Here is a 17,964-nt window from a genome sequence, read left to right as displayed (position 1 = left end):
CCCCTCGCTCAGAACGCCCTCAGTAGGGCGCAGAGAGGGGCGCCCGCCAACTATGCCCTCTCACCAGCGTTCATTGACACCGACGTTGGTTTCATTGCCCCCTCTGCGCATCGGCACCTGGAATGTACGTGGTCTGTCTGATCCTGTTGTTCGTTTTCTTTGCGACTCCGCACTTACCTCGTGGTACCCAGACATTTGGTGCTTCCAAGAACTACATCAAGCCGCACCGCTTAATCTGGGCAGCTTTGCTGCGTGGGGCAGCGCCGTGTTCGCTCCCCGCTCGGACTCGCCGCTACACGGCGGTGGCCTTGCTATTGCGGTGAACAAAGACACCTACGATATCGAAATGCGCGAACCTGGAGATACCTTTGACTTCGGAAACCGTGCGGGGTGGCGTTGTGCAGATGTCACGGACCACATTGCGAAGCGTCGCCATTGCATCCTACATGTACACCTTCGTCCCGAAGTTACCTATTGACTTCCGCACTCTTTGCCGCTATCATGTCTCGCATCAAACCGGACATTCTATGTGGCGACCTCAACGCTCGCGATGTGTCTTGGGGTCCGGGTCAATATGCGCAGGACACTGGCGGCTGTACACGTGGAGACGACGCCTCGCCCGTTGGAGTGGCCACTGCGGCCTTCCGCAGTCCGTGTCCGTGACCGGCGTGGCTCCAACGACGACAGCGTTGAAGAGTGCAGTGGGATTCTTTCATCCTGTCGCGACGAGCGCGCGTTGGGCCGGACACCGTGTGGGGACTTCGTCCGACTCCCCACAGGCGACTAGCCGATACAGGGGAGCACTGAGCGACCACCACCCCTGCTCTTGTAGACATACCGACACGCACGCACCCTACCGTCGCCCGCCGTGCACGCCGGGTAAAGCGGGATCTGCTTCTCCCAGAGCTTCTAGAGCGGGGTACGCGGCTGGTGGAGCGCACGCCGCCGTACAGCGCACTCGCGGTACCAGGCAATGCGGCACGTGGTCCGGACACTGCCGCGCACATGGGAGGGCGATTCCCTTTGCACGAACAGCGCAGAGGGGAAGGAGAGAGCGAGAAGAGGAGAGAGGAGTGATGATGAGCAAGGGGGGTGGTGGAGGGGGTGCGCATGGGAGCGCCACAACGGCACAGTCGCGATGGCAGCGCAAACCCCGCGTTGTGCACGGAAGCCGCTGAGCGGCGCACACGCAAGATGCACGCAGTTACACCCTCGTGCACGTGCACGTGCACACACGTACGGAGAGGGAGGGAGAGAGAAGGCGACACCGCTCCACACACAACATCTTCACACGCCCACGCAGCGCCGACGTGGCGTTCGCCCTCGGTCGGCACCTCTTCGGGGACGGCACCTCACACCCAGCGCGTCGCTCCCTCGCTTCCCGGCCTCGTTGGTTGCTTGACTTCATTTAAAACGGCACGTGCAGGCGCGAACGCGTACACGTGCGGGTACATACAGCTTTGTTTGCCCTTCTTCCAGTTGGCACACACGTACACAGAGAGAGAACGAAAAGGAACGACACGGACGTGCGTGGGTGCGGCTCATGGAGGGGGAACCCAGCCACGGCGAGCGGCTGCACTGGTCAGGCAACGAGCATGAAAGGCAGGTGCAGCCACGCGCGCACGTGGAGGACGCCCCAGAAAACACCAAAAAAAACCCGCGTTGACGGAGGGAAAAAAAAGGGCGAAAGAAGAAGGCGAGGAATGCGCACACACCGCTGCGTCGTCTTCCCCCATGAGAGCCGCACACCGCAGCGAGTGCAGAGAGCACAGAGAGAGAAACAGCGAGGGGCAAAGGGGCAGACGAAGCCCCACGTGAAATAGAAGGCGGCCCACCCGCGCGTTTCCGTCTCTCTCTCACACACACGCACCGCGGCAACTGTCGGAAGAGACGAAGAAGAGAAAAAAGAATCGCTGAACACACAGACACGCACGCACGAGGTGTCTGGGGCTCAGAGACACCTTAGTACTCCTCCACATCCTCCTCACCCATGTCGTCGGCAGACTCCGCACCAACCTCCTCGTAGTCCTTCTCCAGCGCAGCAAGATCCTCGCGCGCCTCGGAGAACTCGCCCTCCTCCATACCCTCACCGACGTACCAGTGCACGAAAGCACGCTTACTGTACATCAGATCGAACTTGTGGTCGATGCGGGCGAACACCTCCGCGATGGCGGTGGAGTTGGCAATCATGCACACGGCGCGCTGCACCTTGGCGAGGTCACCGCCGGGCACAACGGTCGGCGGCTGGTAGTTAATGCCGCACTTGAAGCCGGTGGGGCACCAGTCTACAAATTGGATAGTGCGCTTAGTTTTGATGGTGGCGATCGCAGCGTTCACATCCTTCGGCACCACATCACCGCGGTACATCAGGCAGCACGACATGTACTTGCCGTGACGAGGATCGCACTTCGTCAGCATGCCGGCCGGCTCAAACACGGAGTTCGTGATGTCGGCAACGGACAGCTGCTCGTGGTACGCCTTCTCGGCGGACACGACCGGCGCGTAGCTCGTCAGCACGAAGTGGATGCGCGGGTACGGCACCAGGTTGGTCTGGAACTCCGTCAGATCCACGTTCAGCGCACCGTCGAAGCGCAGGGAGGCAGTCAGCGAGGACACCACCTGGCCGATCAGACGGTTCACGTTCGTGTACGACGGGCGCTCGATGTCCAGGCTGCGGCGGGTGAGGTCGTAAATCGCCTCGTTGTCCAGCATCGTCGCAACATCGGTGTGCTCGAGCAGCGAGTGCGTCGAGAGCACGCAGTTGTACGGCTCGACCACCGCCGTGGACACCTGCGGGCTCGGGTACACGGTGTAGCCAAGCTTGGACTTCTTGCCGTAGTCCACGGAGAGGCGCTCAAGGAGCAGCGCACCAAGACCAGAGCCCGTGCCGCCACCGACGGCGTGGAACACCATGAAGCCCTGGAGACCCGTGCAGTTGTCCGCAAGCTTGCGAATGCGGTCCAGCGCAAGGTCCACGATCTCCTTGCCAATCGTGTAGTGGCCACGAGCGTAGTTGTTCGCGGCGTCCTCCTTGCCGGAGACGAGCTGCTCGGGGTTGAACAGCTGGCGGTAGGTGCCGGTGCGCACCTCATCGACAACCGTCGGCTCCAAGTCAAGGTACAGAGCGCGCGGCACGTGCTTGCCGGCACCAGTCTCGGAGAAGAACGTGTTGAAGGCGTCGTCCTCCACACCGATGCTCTTGTCGGACGGCATGGAGCCATCAGGCTGAATGCCGTGCTCAAGGCAGAACAGCTCCCAGCACGCGTTACCAACCTGGCAACCGGCCTGGCCAATGTGAATGCAGATAGCCTCACGCATCTTGGAAAGGGTAGAAAAAGAGAAAGAGAGAGAGTGTGTTATAAGTTTGAAGAAGGCGTAAAGCTGTGGGGGGTGGGTGTCGGCGGCGGCGGAGACGGAGGGTTTGTTTTCCAGTGGGGGTGTGTGTGAAACGGCGTTCACCGGAAAGTGCAAACGCGTTAGGGCACGTTCGTTTTGTGTGGTGCGGGTTTGTGCACGAGTGAGGCGGGCATCGGGGGGAGAGGAGAAAGTGTGGGAGAGGGAGGCACAGAGGAGGCGCGCCCGCACGAAGCGTGTGCGCTGTGTGACCTCGGCATGGTATCCGCAATTCGTGAGAATCGGCACAGTTCGTGTTCATCGGCGAGTGTGTTTGCATGTGTGGGGTTGCGGTGGAGCGCTCTTCACTCTCTTGGTGCGCTGCGTGCAAGCACGGCGCACATCCAAACATAAAACAAATAAATAAAGCAGACGCGGGCAGCGAGAGCAGCGAAGGAGCACGTTTATTATGTTGCTTTCTAGTGCTGTTTCGCTGCGTGCTCCGCGCATCCCGCGGCACGGTTTCCGTCCGCGATTATTGGGTCGTCTCCCTCTCCCAATGTGCTGATCCCATTGAAGAGGTTCAGCCTATTTGGAGTACGTATCTCTCAGCTCCTATGCCGGACGCACCACAGTGCTACCAACAGCCTTCTGTAGAGTAGGAATAGACGAGGTACGCGTTGCGTGTGCGTGGCCGCTCGATGCTCCCTTGCACACACACACGCTGACCCTCCGTAGGGTTCTAGGTGCATGCAATCATCATTTCTTTCACACCGCTTGACGGAACTAGAAGCGATTCAGCTTGGGTACTTCCTCGGGAGCTGGATTTCTGTACTGGTGCCGTCGCCTCATGCATTGCGGTGGTGCATGCGTAAACCACTCCTTTGGTTCGAGTCCGTGCTGGACGGGTTGTGGTATCGATTGACAGGGTGCGCTGCGATTGCGGTAGTGCGTGCCACACCACCTGGCCTCCTTCTTTCGCACTACGCGTCAGTCCGCCTTCTGCCCTCCCCACGTTTTAGTTCTCTCTTTCGCGTGAGCCACTATTACCGCCTTTTGTGTACTCCATCCACTAACCCTCCCAGCTCCATCGGCAATGCCTCATTCGCCTCGTGCTGGCCGCCGGAACCGTGCTCCTGAACAGCAGCAGCAGCAAGTTGGGACGCAACGCCCTTCTAAGCGCTCCACTGCTTCAGCCCGCCCACCGTCTGGCCACCGCGACGCGACAGCGCGCACTGCCAGCCGCGTGCCCCGTAACGCACGACGCACCACTGACGCCCGTAACAAATCTCGTCCCGCCTCACAGCGCCAGCGGAACTCTGCCCCAGACCGCCCCGTGGTGGGGTTGGTAGGGGGTGTACAGTTTCGATGCCCCCACATGCCTTTGTTCCAGAGTACCTTACATTGGGACTACACATGTCGGTACAGCCGTAGCAGTCTCGTTGACTTTGTGTTTAGCGTCACCTTCGCCCTATCTACGATACGCACGCAAAGTTTAAGCGAGCACGGCAATTTTTGCGAACGGCTGTTTGCCATCGCCTCCTCGGAGGTGGAGAAGAGTGGCGATAAGTATCGCCAGCTCCTTCGGGGTAATAGTGTGAGGGCTTCACGTCAACTTCAACGTGACCCCACTGTTGCTCCCGCATCTCCCTCCGCCGCCATATCTGCTGCCGCTCCTGCCGCGTTATCTGTTGCCACGTACGATTCATTTGGCTTCGATACGCGTTACTTTCCGCAGATTTTTTGGTGTGAGGTGCCGCGCTGTTTTGAGGTGTTTCACGATCAGTTCTCGGCACGGTCGCATACGTGCAACGACCACGAACAGTGGTTTAAGGGCATCGTTACTTCCATTGTCCATAACAGTGCGGAGTACCGATCGCATGCGGCCTTCGTTGCGGATCAGGAACAAGCCCTTCGCCTCGCCCGGCTGCAGCTGAGCGAGTGTGTGCAGAGGCAGACGACACGAATCCGCAAGGATTTCGTTGAAGGAAACCCTCTGCCTCGCCCGCCCGCTGCTTCAGCTTCCTCCGCATCTCGGACCGCACAGCGCGGGACTGTGCGCAACTCCGTTTCGAATGCCCGCTCCTCAGCTGTGGGCTCGCGTCGCAACCGCTCGCAGGAGAGTGAAGCGGAAGCTTATGGTGGGCCATCTCTTGTAGACGATGAGGAATCTCCGCCTGTCCCTGATGCCCCTGCTATTTCTTCCCCTCGCTCAGAACGCCCTCAGTAGGGCGCAGAGAGGGGCGCCCGCCAACTATGCCCTCTCACCAGCGTTCATTGACACCGACGTTGGTTTCATTGCCCCCTCTGCGCATCGGCACCTGGAATGTACGTGGTCTGTCTGATCCTGTTGTTCGTTTTCTTTGCGACTCCGCACTTACCTCGTGGTACCCAGACATTTGGTGCTTCCAAGAACTACATCAAGCCGCACCGCTTAATCTGGGCAGCTTTGCTGCGTGGGGCAGCGCCGTGTTCGCTCCCCGCTCGGACTCGCCGCTACACGGCGGTGGCCTTGCTATTGCGGTGAACAAAGACACCTACGATATCGAAATGCGCGAACCTGGAGATACCTTTGACTTCGGAAACCGTGCGGGGTGGCGTTGTGCAGATGTCACGGACCACATTGCGAAGCGTCGCCATTGCATCCTACATGTACACCTTCGTCCCGAAGTTACCTATTGACTTCCGCACTCTTTGCCGCTATCATGTCTCGCATCAAACCGGACATTCTATGTGGCGACCTCAACGCTCGCGATGTGTCTTGGGGTCCGGGTCAATATGCGCAGGACACTGGCGGCTGTACACGTGGAGACGACGCCTCGCCCGTTGGAGTGGCCACTGCGGCCTTCCGCAGTCCGTGTCCGTGACCGGCGTGGCTCCAACGACGACAGCGTTGAAGAGTGCAGTGGGATTCTTTCATCCTGTCGCGACGAGCGCGCGTTGGGCCGGACACCGTGTGGGGACTTCGTCCGACTCCCCACAGGCGACTAGCCGATACAGGGGAGCACTGAGCGACCACCACCCCTGCTCTTGTAGACATACCGACACGCACGCACCCTACCGTCGCCCGCCGTGCACGCCGGGTAAAGCGGGATCTGCTTCTCCCAGAGCTTCTAGAGCGGGGTACGCGGCTGGTGGAGCGCACGCCGCCGTACAGCGCACTCGCGGTACCAGGCAATGCGGCACGTGGTCCGGACACTGCCGCGCACATGGGAGGGCGATTCCCTTTGCACGAACAGCGCAGAGGGGAAGGAGAGAGCGAGAAGAGGAGAGAGGAGTGATGATGAGCAAGGGGGGTGGTGGAGGGGGTGCGCATGGGAGCGCCACAACGGCACAGTCGCGATGGCAGCGCAAACCCCGCGTTGTGCACGGAAGCCGCTGAGCGGCGCACACGCAAGATGCACGCAGTTACACCCTCGTGCACGTGCACGTGCACACACGTACGGAGAGGGAGGGAGAGAGAAGGCGACACCGCTCCACACACAACATCTTCACACGCCCACGCAGCGCCGACGTGGCGTTCGCCCTCGGTCGGCACCTCTTCGGGGACGGCACCTCACACCCAGCGCGTCGCTCCCTCGCTTCCCGGCCTCGTTGGTTGCTTGACTTCATTTAAAACGGCACGTGCAGGCGCGAACGCGTACACGTGCGGGTACATACAGCTTTGTTTGCCCTTCTTCCAGTTGGCACACACGTACACAGAGAGAGAACGAAAAGGAACGACACGGACGTGCGTGGGTGCGGCTCATGGAGGGGGAACCCAGCCACGGCGAGCGGCTGCACTGGTCAGGCAACGAGCATGAAAGGCAGGTGCAGCCACGCGCGCACGTGGAGGACGCCCCAGAAAACACCAAAAAAAACCCGCGTTGACGGAGGGAAAAAAAAGGGCGAAAGAAGAAGGCGAGGAATGCGCACACACCGCTGCGTCGTCTTCCCCCATGAGAGCCGCACACCGCAGCGAGTGCAGAGAGCACAGAGAGAGAAACAGCGAGGGGCAAAGGGGCAGACGAAGCCCCACGTGAAATAGAAGGCGGCCCACCCGCGCGTTTCCGTCTCTCTCTCACACACACGCACCGCGGCAACTGTCGGAAGAGACGAAGAAGAGAAAAAAGAATCGCTGAACACACAGACACGCACGCACGAGGTGTCTGGGGCTCAGAGACACCTTAGTACTCCTCCACATCCTCCTCACCCATGTCGTCGGCAGACTCCGCACCAACCTCCTCGTAGTCCTTCTCCAGCGCAGCAAGATCCTCGCGCGCCTCGGAGAACTCGCCCTCCTCCATACCCTCACCGACGTACCAGTGCACGAAAGCACGCTTACTGTACATCAGATCGAACTTGTGGTCGATGCGGGCGAACACCTCCGCGATGGCGGTGGAGTTGGCAATCATGCACACGGCGCGCTGCACCTTGGCGAGGTCACCGCCGGGCACAACGGTCGGCGGCTGGTAGTTAATGCCGCACTTGAAGCCGGTGGGGCACCAGTCTACAAATTGGATAGTGCGCTTAGTTTTGATGGTGGCGATCGCAGCGTTCACATCCTTCGGCACCACATCACCGCGGTACATCAGGCAGCACGACATGTACTTGCCGTGACGAGGATCGCACTTCGTCAGCATGCCGGCCGGCTCAAACACGGAGTTCGTGATGTCGGCAACGGACAGCTGCTCGTGGTACGCCTTCTCGGCGGACACGACCGGCGCGTAGCTCGTCAGCACGAAGTGGATGCGCGGGTACGGCACCAGGTTGGTCTGGAACTCCGTCAGATCCACGTTCAGCGCACCGTCGAAGCGCAGGGAGGCAGTCAGCGAGGACACCACCTGGCCGATCAGACGGTTCACGTTCGTGTACGACGGGCGCTCGATGTCCAGGCTGCGGCGGGTGAGGTCGTAAATCGCCTCGTTGTCCAGCATCGTCGCAACATCGGTGTGCTCGAGCAGCGAGTGCGTCGAGAGCACGCAGTTGTACGGCTCGACCACCGCCGTGGACACCTGCGGGCTCGGGTACACGGTGTAGCCAAGCTTGGACTTCTTGCCGTAGTCCACGGAGAGGCGCTCAAGGAGCAGCGCACCAAGACCAGAGCCCGTGCCGCCACCGACGGCGTGGAACACCATGAAGCCCTGGAGACCCGTGCAGTTGTCCGCAAGCTTGCGAATGCGGTCCAGCGCAAGGTCCACGATCTCCTTGCCAATCGTGTAGTGGCCACGAGCGTAGTTGTTCGCGGCGTCCTCCTTGCCGGAGACGAGCTGCTCGGGGTTGAACAGCTGGCGGTAGGTGCCGGTGCGCACCTCATCGACAACCGTCGGCTCCAAGTCAAGGTACAGAGCGCGCGGCACGTGCTTGCCGGCACCAGTCTCGGAGAAGAACGTGTTGAAGGCGTCGTCCTCCACACCGATGCTCTTGTCGGACGGCATGGAGCCATCAGGCTGAATGCCGTGCTCAAGGCAGAACAGCTCCCAGCACGCGTTACCAACCTGGCAACCGGCCTGGCCAATGTGAATGCAGATAGCCTCACGCATCTTGGAAAGGGTAGAAAAAGAGAAAGAGAGAGAGTGTGTTATAAGTTTGAAGAAGGCGTAAAGCTGTGGGGGGTGGGTGTCGGCGGCGGCGGAGACGGAGGGTTTGTTTTCCAGTGGGGGTGTGTGTGAAACGGCGTTCACCGGAAAGTGCAAACGCGTTAGGGCACGTTCGTTTTGTGTGGTGCGGGTTTGTGCACGAGTGAGGCGGGCATCGGGGGGAGAGGAGAAAGTGTGGGAGAGGGAGGCACAGAGGAGGCGCGCCCGCACGAAGCGTGTGCGCTGTGTGACCTCGGCATGGTATCCGCAATTCGTGAGAATCGGCACAGTTCGTGTTCATCGGCGAGTGTGTTTGCATGTGTGGGGTTGCGGTGGAGCGCTCTTCACTCTCTTGGTGCGCTGCGTGCAAGCACGGCGCACATCCAAACATAAAACAAATAAATAAAGCAGACGCGGGCAGCGAGAGCAGCGAAGGAGCACGTTTATTATGTTGCTTTCTAGTGCTGTTTCGCTGCGTGCTCCGCGCATCCCGCGGCACGGTTTCCGTCCGCGATTATTGGGTCGTCTCCCTCTCCCAATGTGCTGATCCCATTGAAGAGGTTCAGCCTATTTGGAGTACGTATCTCTCAGCTCCTATGCCGGACGCACCACAGTGCTACCAACAGCCTTCTGTAGAGTAGGAATAGACGAGGTACGCGTTGCGTGTGCGTGGCCGCTCGATGCTCCCTTGCACACACACACGCTGACCCTCCGTAGGGTTCTAGGTGCATGCAATCATCATTTCTTTCACACCGCTTGACGGAACTAGAAGCGATTCAGCTTGGGTACTTCCTCGGGAGCTGGATTTCTGTACTGGTGCCGTCGCCTCATGCATTGCGGTGGTGCATGCGTAAACCACTCCTTTGGTTCGAGTCCGTGCTGGACGGGTTGTGGTATCGATTGACAGGGTGCGCTGCGATTGCGGTAGTGCGTGCCACACCACCTGGCCTCCTTCTTTCGCACTACGCGTCAGTCCGCCTTCTGCCCTCCCCACGTTTTAGTTCTCTCTTTCGCGTGAGCCACTATTACCGCCTTTTGTGTACTCCATCCACTAACCCTCCCAGCTCCATCGGCAATGCCTCATTCGCCTCGTGCTGGCCGCCGGAACCGTGCTCCTGAACAGCAGCAGCAGCAAGTTGGGACGCAACGCCCTTCTAAGCGCTCCACTGCTTCAGCCCGCCCACCGTCTGGCCACCGCGACGCGACAGCGCGCACTGCCAGCCGCGTGCCCCGTAACGCACGACGCACCACTGACGCCCGTAACAAATCTCGTCCCGCCTCACAGCGCCAGCGGAACTCTGCCCCAGACCGCCCCGTGGTGGGGTTGGTAGGGGGTGTACAGTTTCGATGCCCCCACATGCCTTTGTTCCAGAGTACCTTACATTGGGACTACACATGTCGGTACAGCCGTAGCAGTCTCGTTGACTTTGTGTTTAGCGTCACCTTCGCCCTATCTACGATACGCACGCAAAGTTTAAGCGAGCACGGCAATTTTTGCGAACGGCTGTTTGCCATCGCCTCCTCGGAGGTGGAGAAGAGTGGCGATAAGTATCGCCAGCTCCTTCGGGGTAATAGTGTGAGGGCTTCACGTCAACTTCAACGTGACCCCACTGTTGCTCCCGCATCTCCCTCCGCCGCCATATCTGCTGCCGCTCCTGCCGCGTTATCTGTTGCCACGTACGATTCATTTGGCTTCGATACGCGTTACTTTCCGCAGATTTTTTGGTGTGAGGTGCCGCGCTGTTTTGAGGTGTTTCACGATCAGTTCTCGGCACGGTCGCATACGTGCAACGACCACGAACAGTGGTTTAAGGGCATCGTTACTTCCATTGTCCATAACAGTGCGGAGTACCGATCGCATGCGGCCTTCGTTGCGGATCAGGAACAAGCCCTTCGCCTCGCCCGGCTGCAGCTGAGCGAGTGTGTGCAGAGGCAGACGACACGAATCCGCAAGGATTTCGTTGAAGGAAACCCTCTGCCTCGCCCGCCCGCTGCTTCAGCTTCCTCCGCATCTCGGACCGCACAGCGCGGGACTGTGCGCAACTCCGTTTCGAATGCCCGCTCCTCAGCTGTGGGCTCGCGTCGCAACCGCTCGCAGGAGAGTGAAGCGGAAGCTTATGGTGGGCCATCTCTTGTAGACGATGAGGAATCTCCGCCTGTCCCTGATGCCCCTGCTATTTCTTCCCCTCGCTCAGAACGCCCTCAGTAGGGCGCAGAGAGGGGCGCCCGCCAACTATGCCCTCTCACCAGCGTTCATTGACACCGACGTTGGTTTCATTGCCCCCTCTGCGCATCGGCACCTGGAATGTACGTGGTCTGTCTGATCCTGTTGTTCGTTTTCTTTGCGACTCCGCACTTACCTCGTGGTACCCAGACATTTGGTGCTTCCAAGAACTACATCAAGCCGCACCGCTTAATCTGGGCAGCTTTGCTGCGTGGGGCAGCGCCGTGTTCGCTCCCCGCTCGGACTCGCCGCTACACGGCGGTGGCCTTGCTATTGCGGTGAACAAAGACACCTACGATATCGAAATGCGCGAACCTGGAGATACCTTTGACTTCGGAAACCGTGCGGGGTGGCGTTGTGCAGATGTCACGGACCACATTGCGAAGCGTCGCCATTGCATCCTACATGTACACCTTCGTCCCGAAGTTACCTATTGACTTCCGCACTCTTTGCCGCTATCATGTCTCGCATCAAACCGGACATTCTATGTGGCGACCTCAACGCTCGCGATGTGTCTTGGGGTCCGGGTCAATATGCGCAGGACACTGGCGGCTGTACACGTGGAGACGACGCCTCGCCCGTTGGAGTGGCCACTGCGGCCTTCCGCAGTCCGTGTCCGTGACCGGCGTGGCTCCAACGACGACAGCGTTGAAGAGTGCAGTGGGATTCTTTCATCCTGTCGCGACGAGCGCGCGTTGGGCCGGACACCGTGTGGGGACTTCGTCCGACTCCCCACAGGCGACTAGCCGATACAGGGGAGCACTGAGCGACCACCACCCCTGCTCTTGTAGACATACCGACACGCACGCACCCTACCGTCGCCCGCCGTGCACGCCGGGTAAAGCGGGATCTGCTTCTCCCAGAGCTTCTAGAGCGGGGTACGCGGCTGGTGGAGCGCACGCCGCCGTACAGCGCACTCGCGGTACCAGGCAATGCGGCACGTGGTCCGGACACTGCCGCGCACATGGGAGGGCGATTCCCTTTGCACGAACAGCGCAGAGGGGAAGGAGAGAGCGAGAAGAGGAGAGAGGAGTGATGATGAGCAAGGGGGGTGGTGGAGGGGGTGCGCATGGGAGCGCCACAACGGCACAGTCGCGATGGCAGCGCAAACCCCGCGTTGTGCACGGAAGCCGCTGAGCGGCGCACACGCAAGATGCACGCAGTTACACCCTCGTGCACGTGCACGTGCACACACGTACGGAGAGGGAGGGAGAGAGAAGGCGACACCGCTCCACACACAACATCTTCACACGCCCACGCAGCGCCGACGTGGCGTTCGCCCTCGGTCGGCACCTCTTCGGGGACGGCACCTCACACCCAGCGCGTCGCTCCCTCGCTTCCCGGCCTCGTTGGTTGCTTGACTTCATTTAAAACGGCACGTGCAGGCGCGAACGCGTACACGTGCGGGTACATACAGCTTTGTTTGCCCTTCTTCCAGTTGGCACACACGTACACAGAGAGAGAACGAAAAGGAACGACACGGACGTGCGTGGGTGCGGCTCATGGAGGGGGAACCCAGCCACGGCGAGCGGCTGCACTGGTCAGGCAACGAGCATGAAAGGCAGGTGCAGCCACGCGCGCACGTGGAGGACGCCCCAGAAAACACCAAAAAAAACCCGCGTTGACGGAGGGAAAAAAAAGGGCGAAAGAAGAAGGCGAGGAATGCGCACACACCGCTGCGTCGTCTTCCCCCATGAGAGCCGCACACCGCAGCGAGTGCAGAGAGCACAGAGAGAGAAACAGCGAGGGGCAAAGGGGCAGACGAAGCCCCACGTGAAATAGAAGGCGGCCCACCCGCGCGTTTCCGTCTCTCTCTCACACACACGCACCGCGGCAACTGTCGGAAGAGACGAAGAAGAGAAAAAAGAATCGCTGAACACACAGACACGCACGCACGAGGTGTCTGGGGCTCAGAGACACCTTAGTACTCCTCCACATCCTCCTCACCCATGTCGTCGGCAGACTCCGCACCAACCTCCTCGTAGTCCTTCTCCAGCGCAGCAAGATCCTCGCGCGCCTCGGAGAACTCGCCCTCCTCCATACCCTCACCGACGTACCAGTGCACGAAAGCACGCTTACTGTACATCAGATCGAACTTGTGGTCGATGCGGGCGAACACCTCCGCGATGGCGGTGGAGTTGGCAATCATGCACACGGCGCGCTGCACCTTGGCGAGGTCACCGCCGGGCACAACGGTCGGCGGCTGGTAGTTAATGCCGCACTTGAAGCCGGTGGGGCACCAGTCTACAAATTGGATAGTGCGCTTAGTTTTGATGGTGGCGATCGCAGCGTTCACATCCTTCGGCACCACATCACCGCGGTACATCAGGCAGCACGACATGTACTTGCCGTGACGAGGATCGCACTTCGTCAGCATGCCGGCCGGCTCAAACACGGAGTTCGTGATGTCGGCAACGGACAGCTGCTCGTGGTACGCCTTCTCGGCGGACACGACCGGCGCGTAGCTCGTCAGCACGAAGTGGATGCGCGGGTACGGCACCAGGTTGGTCTGGAACTCCGTCAGATCCACGTTCAGCGCACCGTCGAAGCGCAGGGAGGCAGTCAGCGAGGACACCACCTGGCCGATCAGACGGTTCACGTTCGTGTACGACGGGCGCTCGATGTCCAGGCTGCGGCGGGTGAGGTCGTAAATCGCCTCGTTGTCCAGCATCGTCGCAACATCGGTGTGCTCGAGCAGCGAGTGCGTCGAGAGCACGCAGTTGTACGGCTCGACCACCGCCGTGGACACCTGCGGGCTCGGGTACACGGTGTAGCCAAGCTTGGACTTCTTGCCGTAGTCCACGGAGAGGCGCTCAAGGAGCAGCGCACCAAGACCAGAGCCCGTGCCGCCACCGACGGCGTGGAACACCATGAAGCCCTGGAGACCCGTGCAGTTGTCCGCAAGCTTGCGAATGCGGTCCAGCGCAAGGTCCACGATCTCCTTGCCAATCGTGTAGTGGCCACGAGCGTAGTTGTTCGCGGCGTCCTCCTTGCCGGAGACGAGCTGCTCGGGGTTGAACAGCTGGCGGTAGGTGCCGGTGCGCACCTCATCGACAACCGTCGGCTCCAAGTCAAGGTACAGAGCGCGCGGCACGTGCTTGCCGGCACCAGTCTCGGAGAAGAACGTGTTGAAGGCGTCGTCCTCCACACCGATGCTCTTGTCGGACGGCATGGAGCCATCAGGCTGAATGCCGTGCTCAAGGCAGAACAGCTCCCAGCACGCGTTACCAACCTGGCAACCGGCCTGGCCAATGTGAATGCAGATAGCCTCACGCATCTTGGAAAGGGTAGAAAAAGAGAAAGAGAGAGAGTGTGTTATAAGTTTGAAGAAGGCGTAAAGCTGTGGGGGGTGGGTGTCGGCGGCGGCGGAGACGGAGGGTTTGTTTTCCAGTGGGGGTGTGTGTGAAACGGCGTTCACCGGAAAGTGCAAACGCGTTAGGGCACGTTCGTTTTGTGTGGTGCGGGTTTGTGCACGAGTGAGGCGGGCATCGGGGGGAGAGGAGAAAGTGTGGGAGAGGGAGGCACAGAGGAGGCGCGCCCGCACGAAGCGTGTGCGCTGTGTGACCTCGGCATGGTATCCGCAATTCGTGAGAATCGGCACAGTTCGTGTTCATCGGCGAGTGTGTTTGCATGTGTGGGGTTGCGGTGGAGCGCTCTTCACTCTCTTGGTGCGCTGCGTGCAAGCACGGCGCACATCCAAACATAAAACAAATAAATAAAGCAGACGCGGGCAGCGAGAGCAGCGAAGGAGCACGTTTATTATGTTGCTTTCTAGTGCTGTTTCGCTGCGTGCTCCGCGCATCCCGCGGCACGGTTTCCGTCCGCGATTATTGGGTCGTCTCCCTCTCCCAATGTGCTGATCCCATTGAAGAGGTTCAGCCTATTTGGAGTACGTATCTCTCAGCTCCTATGCCGGACGCACCACAGTGCTACCAACAGCCTTCTGTAGAGTAGGAATAGACGAGGTACGCGTTGCGTGTGCGTGGCCGCTCGATGCTCCCTTGCACACACACACGCTGACCCTCCGTAGGGTTCTAGGTGCATGCAATCATCATTTCTTTCACACCGCTTGACGGAACTAGAAGCGATTCAGCTTGGGTACTTCCTCGGGAGCTGGATTTCTGTACTGGTGCCGTCGCCTCATGCATTGCGGTGGTGCATGCGTAAACCACTCCTTTGGTTCGAGTCCGTGCTGGACGGGTTGTGGTATCGATTGACAGGGTGCGCTGCGATTGCGGTAGTGCGTGCCACACCACCTGGCCTCCTTCTTTCGCACTACGCGTCAGTCCGCCTTCTGCCCTCCCCACGTTTTAGTTCTCTCTTTCGCGTGAGCCACTATTACCGCCTTTTGTGTACTCCATCCACTAACCCTCCCAGCTCCATCGGCAATGCCTCATTCGCCTCGTGCTGGCCGCCGGAACCGTGCTCCTGAACAGCAGCAGCAGCAAGTTGGGACGCAACGCCCTTCTAAGCGCTCCACTGCTTCAGCCCGCCCACCGTCTGGCCACCGCGACGCGACAGCGCGCACTGCCAGCCGCGTGCCCCGTAACGCACGACGCACCACTGACGCCCGTAACAAATCTCGTCCCGCCTCACAGCGCCAGCGGAACTCTGCCCCAGACCGCCCCGTGGTGGGGTTGGTAGGGGGTGTACAGTTTCGATGCCCCCACATGCCTTTGTTCCAGAGTACCTTACATTGGGACTACACATGTCGGTACAGCCGTAGCAGTCTCGTTGACTTTGTGTTTAGCGTCACCTTCGCCCTATCTACGATACGCACGCAAAGTTTAAGCGAGCACGGCAATTTTTGCGAACGGCTGTTTGCCATCGCCTCCTCGGAGGTGGAGAAGAGTGGCGATAAGTATCGCCAGCTCCTTCGGGGTAATAGTGTGAGGGCTTCACGTCAACTTCAACGTGACCCCACTGTTGCTCCCGCATCTCCCTCCGCCGCCATATCTGCTGCCGCTCCTGCCGCGTTATCTGTTGCCACGTACGATTCATTTGGCTTCGATACGCGTTACTTTCCGCAGATTTTTTGGTGTGAGGTGCCGCGCTGTTTTGAGGTGTTTCACGATCAGTTCTCGGCACGGTCGCATACGTGCAACGACCACGAACAGTGGTTTAAGGGCATCGTTACTTCCATTGTCCATAACAGTGCGGAGTACCGATCGCATGCGGCCTTCGTTGCGGATCAGGAACAAGCCCTTCGCCTCGCCCGGCTGCAGCTGAGCGAGTGTGTGCAGAGGCAGACGACACGAATCCGCAAGGATTTCGTTGAAGGAAACCCTCTGCCTCGCCCGCCCGCTGCTTCAGCTTCCTCCGCATCTCGGACCGCACAGCGCGGGACTGTGCGCAACTCCGTTTCGAATGCCCGCTCCTCAGCTGTGGGCTCGCGTCGCAACCGCTCGCAGGAGAGTGAAGCGGAAGCTTATGGTGGGCCATCTCTTGTAGACGATGAGGAATCTCCGCCTGTCCCTGATGCCCCTGCTATTTCTTCCCCTCGCTCAGAACGCCCTCAGTAGGGCGCAGAGAGGGGCGCCCGCCAACTATGCCCTCTCACCAGCGTTCATTGACACCGACGTTGGTTTCATTGCCCCCTCTGCGCATCGGCACCTGGAATGTACGTGGTCTGTCTGATCCTGTTGTTCGTTTTCTTTGCGACTCCGCACTTACCTCGTGGTACCCAGACATTTGGTGCTTCCAAGAACTACATCAAGCCGCACCGCTTAATCTGGGCAGCTTTGCTGCGTGGGGCAGCGCCGTGTTCGCTCCCCGCTCGGACTCGCCGCTACACGGCGGTGGCCTTGCTATTGCGGTGAACAAAGACACCTACGATATCGAAATGCGCGAACCTGGAGATACCTTTGACTTCGGAAACCGTGCGGGGTGGCGTTGTGCAGATGTCACGGACCACATTGCGAAGCGTCGCCATTGCATCCTACATGTACACCTTCGTCCCGAAGTTACCTATTGACTTCCGCACTCTTTGCCGCTATCATGTCTCGCATCAAACCGGACATTCTATGTGGCGACCTCAACGCTCGCGATGTGTCTTGGGGTCCGGGTCAATATGCGCAGGACACTGGCGGCTGTACACGTGGAGACGACGCCTCGCCCGTTGGAGTGGCCACTGCGGCCTTCCGCAGTCCGTGTCCGTGACCGGCGTGGCTCCAACGACGACAGCGTTGAAGAGTGCAGTGGGATTCTTTCATCCTGTCGCGACGAGCGCGCGTTGGGCCGGACACCGTGTGGGGACTTCGTCCGACTCCCCACAGGCGACTAGCCGATACAGGGGAGCACTGAGCGACCACCACCCCTGCTCTTGTAGACATACCGACACGCACGCACCCTACCGTCGCCCGCCGTGCACGCCGGGTAAAGCGGGATCTGCTTCTCCCAGAGCTTCTAGAGCGGGGTACGCGGCTGGTGGAGCGCACGCCGCCGTACAGCGCACTCGCGGTACCAGGCAATGCGGCACGTGGTCCGGACACTGCCGCGCACATGGGAGGGCGATTCCCTTTGCACGAACAGCGCAGAGGGGAAGGAGAGAGCGAGAAGAGGAGAGAGGAGTGATGATGAGCAAGGGGGGTGGTGGAGGGGGTGCGCATGGGAGCGCCACAACGGCACAGTCGCGATGGCAGCGCAAACCCCGCGTTGTGCACGGAAGCCGCTGAGCGGCGCACACGCAAGATGCACGCAGTTACACCCTCGTGCACGTGCACGTGCACACACGTACGGAGAGGGAGGGAGAGAGAAGGCGACACCGCTCCACACACAACATCTTCACACGCCCACGCAGCGCCGACGTGGCGTTCGCCCTCGGTCGGCACCTCTTCGGGGACGGCACCT

General features: G+C 60.1%; 7 protein-coding genes across 7 annotated transcripts; all 7 read right to left on the bottom strand.

Annotated features, from left to right (window-relative positions):
* Positions 1 to 569: 569 nt before the first annotated feature.
* Positions 570 to 1,007, bottom strand: ABB37_06260 (hypothetical protein; the record flags this gene model as incomplete). Its single annotated transcript, XM_015804525.1, has 1 exon — positions 570 to 1,007. One exon carries the CDS (start codon positions 1,005 to 1,007, stop codon positions 570 to 572), a length of 438 nt encoding a protein of 145 aa, XP_015657099.1.
* A 955-nt stretch (positions 1,008 to 1,962) lies between these two features.
* Positions 1,963 to 3,318, bottom strand: ABB37_06259 (alpha tubulin; the record flags this gene model as incomplete). The annotated part of the gene is made up of 1 exon (XM_015804524.1): positions 1,963 to 3,318. One exon carries the CDS (start codon positions 3,316 to 3,318, stop codon positions 1,963 to 1,965), a length of 1,356 nt encoding a protein of 451 aa, XP_015657098.1.
* A 2,788-nt stretch (positions 3,319 to 6,106) lies between these two features.
* On the bottom strand, positions 6,107 to 6,544 carry ABB37_06258 (hypothetical protein; the record flags this gene model as incomplete). Its single annotated transcript, XM_015804523.1, has 1 exon — positions 6,107 to 6,544. One exon carries the CDS (start codon positions 6,542 to 6,544, stop codon positions 6,107 to 6,109), a length of 438 nt encoding a protein of 145 aa, XP_015657097.1.
* A 955-nt stretch (positions 6,545 to 7,499) lies between these two features.
* ABB37_06257 (alpha tubulin) lies at positions 7,500 to 8,855 on the bottom strand (the record flags this gene model as incomplete). The annotated part of the gene is made up of 1 exon (XM_015804522.1): positions 7,500 to 8,855. One exon carries the CDS (start codon positions 8,853 to 8,855, stop codon positions 7,500 to 7,502), a length of 1,356 nt encoding a protein of 451 aa, XP_015657096.1.
* A 2,788-nt stretch (positions 8,856 to 11,643) lies between these two features.
* Positions 11,644 to 12,081, bottom strand: ABB37_06256 (hypothetical protein; the record flags this gene model as incomplete). The annotated part of the gene is made up of 1 exon (XM_015804521.1): positions 11,644 to 12,081. One exon carries the CDS (start codon positions 12,079 to 12,081, stop codon positions 11,644 to 11,646), a length of 438 nt encoding a protein of 145 aa, XP_015657095.1.
* A 955-nt stretch (positions 12,082 to 13,036) lies between these two features.
* ABB37_06255 (alpha tubulin) lies at positions 13,037 to 14,392 on the bottom strand (the record flags this gene model as incomplete). The annotated part of the gene is made up of 1 exon (XM_015804520.1): positions 13,037 to 14,392. One exon carries the CDS (start codon positions 14,390 to 14,392, stop codon positions 13,037 to 13,039), a length of 1,356 nt encoding a protein of 451 aa, XP_015657094.1.
* A 2,788-nt stretch (positions 14,393 to 17,180) lies between these two features.
* ABB37_06254 (hypothetical protein) lies at positions 17,181 to 17,618 on the bottom strand (the record flags this gene model as incomplete). The annotated part of the gene is made up of 1 exon (XM_015804519.1): positions 17,181 to 17,618. The coding sequence occupies one exon, from the start codon at positions 17,616 to 17,618 to the stop codon at positions 17,181 to 17,183; it is 438 nt and encodes a 145-aa protein (XP_015657093.1).
* Between the last annotated feature and the right edge of the window lie 346 nt (positions 17,619 to 17,964).

Source organism: Leptomonas pyrrhocoris (assembly GCF_001293395.1).
Source record: "Leptomonas pyrrhocoris isolate H10 chromosome Unknown, whole genome shotgun sequence".
NCBI classification, from domain to species: domain Eukaryota; phylum Euglenozoa; class Kinetoplastea; order Trypanosomatida; family Trypanosomatidae; genus Leptomonas; species Leptomonas pyrrhocoris.
Note: the sequence above shows the minus strand (reverse complement) of the source record. Positions and strands in the feature narration are given on the sequence as shown.